At 39.8% G+C, this 9,268-nt stretch overlaps 1 protein-coding gene across 1 annotated transcript; it reads right to left on the bottom strand.

Annotated features, from left to right (window-relative positions):
• Window positions 1-1,618: 1,618 nt before the first annotated feature.
• On the bottom strand, window positions 1,619-6,411 carry LOC138899349 (uncharacterized). Its single transcript, XM_070185515.1, has 6 exons — window positions 5,811-6,411; window positions 4,063-4,187; window positions 3,701-3,823; window positions 3,113-3,382; window positions 2,741-2,968; window positions 1,619-1,696 (listed from the first exon to the last, which is right to left on the bottom strand). The coding sequence occupies exons 1-6, from the start codon at window positions 6,409-6,411 to the stop codon at window positions 1,619-1,621; spliced, it is 1,425 nt and encodes a 474-aa protein (XP_070041616.1).
• Window positions 6,412-9,268: the final 2,857 nt, after the last annotated feature.

Genomic DNA, 9,268 nt, shown 5'->3' with positions numbered 1-9,268 from the left:
AGCTGATCAGGTGGTGGTGCGTATATAACGCCGTAATCTTTTCTCATATCCATATACATATAATATACGCGTATATAACGCCTTCTGGTCATGGGTCAATGTATATGTATAAATGCATGAAATGCATAAGAAATATATTAATAAGATTTCTCGACTATCATAAAATTATTAAGCCTTTCGGACAAACTTTATCAAATACGTATTTTTCTAAGACCCATGAATAGAGGATATAATAATAATTCACATTTGAATCAAGAATATAGATACCCCTAGTATTTTTATGAATAGAGTCATTTATGAAAGTTGCGTATTTTGCTCGTTTCGTTTGTATCATTTGGATCATGCCAAAAAGAAAGAAGGGATAGCCTTAATATACCTCAAGTCGTCAATGCAACTTAACAACAAGCTTATGATAACTAGCGCGCCAACCCTATAACAAAGAAATGCGTGTACAATTTAGATGGCAGTAGTATATTACGTATCTCAAACGATAACTCGATTCTAAAATAAAACGGGTAGCATTTCCCCTGATTTTACTGCTCCCTCAAGCCTACTATAGGCGAGATACAAAAATAATACAATCAGCAACTCAAAACCAACCTAATTACAATTCGGGACCTTCAATACAACAAACCCCCCAAATATACCATAATACACCCAATCAACAAGTTATCAATTAGCCTGTGACTACAATGGCGAGCGACAAACCTACTACCCTACCACATGTGGCGTTTCTCCATGCCCTTTTTATCCTTCTAAACTCCATAAATAAGCAACACAATAGACAACCCAAAAACAATACGAAACAACCCACAAAATAGTCCACTACAAGTCAAATAACTCGAACTCACGGTTTTCGATCACCGTCCCGTGAGGTCTAACTATTAGGAAACGAATTTATCAACTTTTCTTGATATTTTAAAGCTTAAATACAGAAATTATGAATTTTTATTAACTATTAAATACATTCCAAAACTCAAACTACAAAGAAAAAGAGAGGCGATATAGCAATACTTACGTCGTAGGGATCATTCTGATGTTGTCGCTTCTCGATTTTGTACCCGGGATATTAGTATTATTTGAAGCACTATTAGAGAGCTCAAGGACTAATTTTATGGTGTTCTCTGGTCAGATTCTATATAAAACTGAAAGAGAGAGAGAGAGAGAGAGAGAGAGAGAGAGAGAGAGAGAGAGAGAGAGACGAGTTAAAACATATATAACAACTTTTGAAAAGTCAAAAGGTGCTAGCTTGGCACCCTCTGATTCGCCCATCTTCCGATGCTTATATCTTTTTATCCGAATATCGTATGAACGAACGGTTAAGAGCGTTGGAAACTAAATTCCAAGACCTTCAATTTTGTATATAATATGTCCCAAAATACCTTATATAGCACACGAAATATATTTCTCAAAAAGCTCTGTTATAGGGCAAATCCTTAGTTGGTTTTTCCGCAACTTTAATCCGATTTTCTCCCGAACTTTATATGTTTTATCCAAACATAATATATAGTCATATTATGACTTTAAACTCATTTAAATCATGATTAACAAGTCTCATATTCATTATACGTCACCTTGGGACGCACAGGGTGTAACAATCTTCCCCTCTTAGAAACATTTATCCTCGAATGTTAAACTCCCAGATATTTATAGAAATTTTTGGCAGAGTCTCCTCTGTAATGGTGCCACTATCAATCTGTCAGACAAAAAACCCAACAATACAAAGCCACAGAGGGCCACAATCAACAATAACACAAATGGTCTCACAAGATCAATGATATTAACTAACATAAGAATCAAGTACCATATACTACCTAAGGCTATGATGTCTCAGTCCGATCCTCCTATGGAAGCGGAAACAAGTGAGGATACCTAGACTTCATGCCTTCTTCAGCTTCCTAAGTCACCTCCTCCATATTATTGTTCCTCCAAAGTACTTTAACTGAAGATACATCTTTAGTTCTCAATCTCCGAACCTGTTTATCTAGTATAGCAATTGGAGCTTCCTCATATGATATATGTTGTGTGACCTGAACATCGTCAACTGGAACGACTCTAGAAATATCTCCAATACACTTGAGGAGCATAGACACGTGAAAAACTAGATGTACTGACTCCAAGTTGGAAGGCAAGTCTAACTCATATGCTACCTGGCATACTCTGCGTATGATCTTATAAGATCCAATGTACCGAGGGCTAAGATTTCCTTTCTTACCGAATCTCATAACGCCTTTCATCGGTGATAGCTTTAGGAATACCAGTCATCTACCTGAAACTCCAAGTCCCGTCGTCGATTATCTGCATATGACTTCTGACGACTCTGAGCTGCTAATAGGCTTTCCCGTATAAGCTTAATCTTCTCAACTACCTGTTGTACCAACTCTGGTCCTACTAACTTAGTTTCCTAAACTTCAAACCATCCGATAGGTGACCTACACTTTCGTCCATAAAGAGCTTCGTATGGAGCCATCTGAATGCTGGAATGATAACTATTATTATATGCGAACTCAATAAGTGGAAGATGATCATCCCAGATACCCCTGAAGTCCATCACACAAGCCCGTAGCATATCTTCCAGTGTCTGAATAGTACGCTCAGCCTGACCGTCTGTCTGGGGATGAAATGATGTACTAAGACTCACATGAGTCCCCAATCCTTTTTGGAAGGACCTCCAAAAATTAGCTGTAAACTGAGCACCTCTATATGAGATAATAGATATAGGGACACCATGAAGTCGTACTATCTCCTTAATGTAAATCCTTGCATAATCCTCTGCTGAATACGTAGTCCTGATAGGCAAAAAATGAGCTGATTTTGTAAGTCTATCAATAATAACCCAAATAGAATCGAACTTATACTGGGTACGAGGTAAGACTATAATGAAATCCATGTTATTCACTTCCCATTTCCAAGTCGGAATCTCTATAGCCTGCAATAATCCACCTGGTTTCTGATGCTCAATCTTAACCTGCTGACAATTAGGGCACTGAGCAACAAACTCTGCTATATCCTTCTTCATTCTGTCCCACCAGTATATTCCCCTGATATCATGATACATCTTCGTCGCTCCTGGATGAATAGAATAACGAGAATAGTGAGCTTCTTCCATAACCTGCTGGCGCAACCCTGCTACATTAGGAACACATAATCGACCTCGATATTTGAGGACTCCATCTCTTGTAATCTCCAATGGTGTATTCTCCTTTTGAGGGGTTGTATCTCTGTAGTGAGCTAGCACAGGATCTTCATACTGGCGTTCCTTCACTTCAGTTACTAGAGAGGATGTTGCCGTGTCCTGAATGGTAACTCCAGTACCACCTGAATCTAATAATCGAACTCTAAGATTAGCTAGCCGATGAATATCACAAGATATCTCACTCTTCTATGGATGTAAATATGATAAGCTACCCATAGATCTACGGCTGAGGGCGTCAGCTACTACATTCGCCTTTCCTAGATGGTATAAAATATCAACATCATAGTCTTTTAGTAGCTCCAACCATCGCCTCTGACGTAAATTCAATTCCTTTTGCTTGAATATAGACTGAAGGCTCTTATGGTCCATATAGATATCAACATGAATGTCATACAAATAGTGTGTCCACATCTTTAGTGCATGAATCACCGCGGCTAAATCTAAATCGTGGGTCGGGTAATTTTTCTCGTGGTTTCTTAATTGTCTAGAAACATAAGCGATAACCTTACCATGTTGCATCAATACACAACCCAATCCAATGCCCAAAGCGTCACAATAGATATCATAACCATCAGTACCTTCTAGAAGTGTCAGGACCGGTGCTGAAGTCAATCTGTCCTTTAATGCCTGGAAACTCCACTCACAAGCATCAGTCCACTGAAACTTGGTTGCCTTCTGAGTCAACTTTGTCAATGGTGCTGAAAGGGAAAAAAAACCCTCTACAAACCTCCTGTAATAACCTGCCAAACCAGGAAGCTACGAACCTCTGTCAGTGTCGTGGGTCTAGGCCAAGTCTTCACTGCCTCAATCTTCTGTGTGTCGACCCGGATACCCTCACCCAAAATAATATGACCAAGGAAGTCTACAGAATTCAACCAGAATTCACATTTAGAGAATTTTGCATACAACTTCCTTTCTTGTAGATCTCTGAGCACAGTACAAAAATGATCTGCATGCTCAACCTCTGAACGAGAATAAACCAAAATATCATCTATAAATACAACCACGAACAGATCTAGAAAGGTCCTGAACACACGGTTCATCAAGTCTATGAATATCGCTGGGGCATTGGTCAAGCCAAACGACATAACACGAAACTCAAAGTGCCCGTATCTGGCCCTGAATGCTGTCTTCAGAATATCTTTCTTTATAACCCTTACCTGATGGTACCCCGACCTCAAGTCTATCTTCGAGAAACACCTAGCACCCTGCAACTGATCAAATAAATCATCAATCCTCGGAAGCGGGTACTTATTCTTGATCGTCGCCTTATTCAACTGTCTGTAATCAATACACATCCGCAAGGAACCATATTTCTTTCTCACAAATAACACAGGTGTTCCCCACGGTAATGTACTAGGTCTGATAAAGCCCTTTTCAAGCAAATCCCTCAGTTGTTCTTTCAACTCTCTCAGTTTTACATGTGCCATTCTATAAGGAGGAATAGATATCGGCTGAGTATCTGGTAATGTGTCAATACGAAACTCAATCTCCCGCTCTGGCGGAAGGCCTGGAAGCTCATCGGGAAAAACATCGAGAAACTCATTAACCACCGGGATAGATTGAAGGGTCGATGACTCTGCTTTCACATCCTGTTTCCCGAACTAAGTGATAAATATATCTCTTTCTGATCATCTTCCTTGCCTTGAGATAGGAAATAAACTACCTCTCGGCGATGTAGTATTACCTTTCCACTCTAGAATTGGCTCCCCTGGAAACTGGAATCGAACCATCTTTGATCTACTATCAACGTTAGCATAACAAGAAGCCAATCAATCCATACCCATTATAATATCAAATTCCACCATATCTAACTCAATCAGGTATGCTACTGTAGAACGACTATGAACTACTACTATACGGTCTTTATATACCTGTCTAGCTATCACTGGTCCCCAATAGGTGTAGACACCTCAAAAGGTTCAATCAACTCAGGTTCTATCCCAAACTTACTAGCAACCTACAGAGTGACGTTCGATAAGGTGGAACCTGGATCAATCAATGCATATACATCATATGAGGAGGTTGATAAGATACCTGTAACAACATCAGTGATGACTCATGATCCTGTCAACCCTTTAAGGCATAGATACGGTTCTGAGGATCGCTAGAGCTAGATGCTCCACTTTTGCCTCTACCAAGACCAGCTGGTGCCTGTGATCCTTGCCCAGGGGGCGTATTGATGATGACAAACCAGCTATAGATCCCGCTGGCTGAACTATACCTGCACCACCTCTCGTCGGACAATCTCTCATAACGTGGCCTGGATAACCACAAGTATAACAAACACCCAACCCCACGAGGCACTGCCTGACATGCTGCTTACCACACTGAGCACATCATGGCAAGGGTGGCCTCATCTGACTTGACTTACCCCTATACTGAGAATGAGAGGCCCTGGAACTTTGACTGGGCCCTGAATATGTGGAATGATCAAATCTCCTACCAGAAAACTGAGAGGGTGCACTAACTGATGGCTGAGCTGGATACCTCGGATACTGCTATCTCTGACCACCTCGAAACTCACCAGAAGGACCTGAAGATCTCGCTCTCTTACTCTGGCCCCTATTATGCTCACGATCGGCCTTCTGCTTCTGCTTACGCTCCTCTATACCCTGAGCGTATGCCTGAATATGAGAAATATCAATGCCTGGATGAAGTGAGACCGACATACAGTCATTGAGCAGGTGTGGCTCCAACCCCATCACGAACCGGTGAACCCGATCCTCCATCTTAGCTATAATAGTGGGATCATACCTAGCCAAAGAATCAAACTGAAGGCTGTACTCTCGAACACTCATATTACCCTGTCGAAGGGTCAAGAACCTATCAACTCTGGCATGTCTAAGCTTTGGTGGCAAATAATGACGAAGAAAAGCCTCTGTAAAATTCTGCCATACTGTTGGAAGGGCATCCTCACATCTGGACAACTCCCAAGACTCGTACCAATTAATTGCAACATCCCGAAGTCTATAGGAAGCTAGCTCAACTGACTCAGTCGCAGTGGCCTTCATTACCCTTAAAGTTTTATGCATCTTATCAATAAATACCTGAGGGTCCTCGTTTGGATCTGCTCCAGTGAATATCGGAGGGTCCAAATTAATGAAATCACTAACCCTCGCACTAATGGCCCTATCTTCATGACCAATACCTACCTCCTGGCGTCGAGCCTGTGCGGCCACTAATCGAGTCAATAGCTGAATATCATCTATCATCTCCTGACCCGATGCATCTGGATGAGGAGCTGGGGGTACTGGAGCGGGTGCTGGAGCTGGTGCCCCTCAGATCTCCTCTGGAAAGGGAAGGGTATGTGAAGTATGAGATGGAGTCTCACTAAGCGACTATCCCCGATACCTGGTAACTCGTGGCGCTCTACTTGTAGTCTCATCATCCACGGACTTACCCTTCTAGGTGGCTATAGCCTTCTTGGGCATCGCTGAAAACAAAACATGTCCTTAGGAAAAGGAATTCTTATATCGCACGATCTAAGATAAGAAAGAAAAGTAACCATCCTAAATATCTTGTAGCCTCCTGTCTATAAGTGCGGTGCACAACACACCGATAAACAAGACTCTACTAGACAGGGTCTGTAGACAACCCTAGGACAAAACTACTCTGATACCACTTTTGTCACGATCCAAATCGATGGGCCGTGACGAGTGCCCGAGTTCTACCTATCGAGCACCCCTAAGCATTCGTCTAAGATATAAACATGAAATAAGTGTAGGTCATGCATAACATCTGGGAATAAACTACTAATTCATATGAACAACCTATGTGAGAAAACATGCCCAAAAGACATATATATATATATATATATATATATATATACAGAATACGGTAGGGCGAGCCGACAAGGCCACATATTATATAACTATACATGACTATCTACAGACCTCTATTAGAGTGTACAACTGTATAAAGGATGGGACTGGGCCCCATCGTACCCATATATGTATGCAAACAAATCGTACCAAAATTCAAAGCAGCTCCGGATCAAATGGAGCATACCAACTCTCACTGATCAAGGATCCTAAGAAGGGGGACCGTCAGCTTCCTGTCTACCTGCACCTGCGGGCATGAAACGCAGCATCCCCAGGCAAAAAGGGACATCAGTACGAATAATGTACTGAGTATGTAAAGCATAAAAATCAGTACAAAAAAGTCATAAATGAAACATGGGGTAAAGAATTCCACCTGTGAGTCTAAATAACTTTGTGAATTCCGAAACATTTATAATGTCATGCACGTGCATGTAAATGTCGTATCATGCATAGGTATAGGTGTACATAATATCATCAAGCCTCTGAGGGCATCCCATCATATCATCTCGGCCGTTGTGGGCAAAATCATCAACATATACCAGCTGATCAGGTGATGGTACGTATATAACGCCGTAACCTTTTCCCATATCCATATACATATAATATACGCGTATATAATGCCTTATAGTCATGGGTCAATGTACATGTATAAATGCATGAAATGCATAAGAAATACGTTAATAAGATTTCTCGACTATCATAAAATTAATAAGCCTTTCGGACAAACTTTATCAAATACGTATTTTTCTAAGACCATGAATAGATGATATAATAATAATTCACATAGGGAATCAAGAATATAGATACCCATAGTATTTTTATGAATAGAGTCATTTATGAAAGTTGCGTATTTTGCTCGTTTCGTTTGTATCATTTGGATGTCGAACAGAAAAAAGGGATAGCCTTAACATACCTCAAGTCATCACTGCAACTCAACAACAAGCTTATGACAACTAGCACGCCAACCCTATAACAAAGAAATGCGTGTATAATTTAGATGGCGGTAGTATATTACGTATCTCAAATGATAACTCGATTCTAAAATAAAACAGGCAGTATTTCCCCTGATTTTACTGCTCCCTCAAGCCTACTTTAGGTGAGATACAAACATAATACAATCAGCAACTCAAAACCAACCTAATTACAATTCTGAACCTTCAATACAACAAAACCCCCAAATATACTATAATACACCCAATCAACAAGTTATCAATTAGCTTATAACTACAACGACGAGCGACCAATCTACTACCCTACCACATGTGGCGTTTCTCCACACTCTTCTTATCCTTCTAAACTCCATAAATCAGCATCACAATAGACAGCCCAAAAGCAATACGAAACAACCCACAAAACAGTCCACTACAAGTCAAATAACTCAAACTCACGGCTTCCGATCACCGTCCCGTGAGGTCTAACTATTAGGAAACAAATTTATCAACTTTTTTTGATATTTTAAAGCTTAAATACAGAAATTAGAAATTTTTTATTAACTATTAAATACATTCCAAAACTCAAACTACAAAAAAAAAAGAGGCGATATAGCGATGTTAGTATTATTTGAAGCACTATTAGAGAGCTCAAGGACTATTTTATGGTGTTTTCTGGTCAGATTCTATATAAAACTGAAGAGAGAGAGAGACAAGTTAAAACATATATAACAACTTTTGAAAAGTCAAAAGGTACTAGCTTGGCACCCTCTGATTCGCTCATCTTTCGATGCTTATATCTTTTTATCGAAACAAACGGTTAAGAGCGTTGGAAACTATATTCCAAGACCTTCAATTTGGTATATAATATGTCCCAAAAGACCTTATATAGCACACGGAATTTATTTCTCAAAAAACTCTGTTATAGGGCAAATCCTTAGTTGGTATTTCCCCAACTTTAATCCGATTTTTTCCCCAAACTTTATATGTTTTATCTAAACATAATATATAGTCATATTATGACTTTAAACTCATTTAAATCATGATTAACAAGTCTCATATTCATTATACGTCACCTTGGGATGCACAAGGTGTAACAATAAGCTTAGGGCATGTTTCAACTTAGCCCAGCATCAACATAATGTTAGAACAATTTTCACTTATCATCAAGGACCAGGTTTATCAGGTTATAAATATCGCTGTTCAGAATACAAAGCACACTTTTTCCCCTTTTGACATCATCGAAAAGTTGCATAAAAATATATGAGATAACCAGATTTTAAAACTTACTCATGGCCACTGGGGCTACTTCAAATGCA

Source organism: Nicotiana tomentosiformis, chromosome 9 (genome assembly GCF_000390325.3).
Source record: "Nicotiana tomentosiformis chromosome 9, ASM39032v3, whole genome shotgun sequence".
In the NCBI taxonomy this organism is placed as follows: domain Eukaryota; kingdom Viridiplantae; phylum Streptophyta; class Magnoliopsida; order Solanales; family Solanaceae; genus Nicotiana; species Nicotiana tomentosiformis.
The sequence above is the reverse complement of the archived record's forward strand: the minus strand, read 5'-3'. Positions and strand labels throughout refer to the sequence as shown.

What these genes read in the sequence shown, in the direction of transcription:
- LOC138899349 (XM_070185515.1), bottom strand. Translation starts at nt 6,411, where the DNA reads ATGATAGATGATATTCAGCTATTGACTCGATTAGTGGCCGCACAGGCT. An exon ending in TATTCAGGCATACGCTCAGG is followed by an intron (nt 4,188 to 5,810) that starts GTATAGAGGAGC and finishes TTGTATTTATAG; the next exon opens with ATGATATTTTGGTTTATTCT. An exon ending in TAGCAGGGTTGCGCCAGCAG is followed by an intron (nt 2,969 to 3,112) that starts GTTATGGAAGAA and finishes AATTGTCAGCAG; the next exon opens with GTTAAGATTGAGCATCAGAA.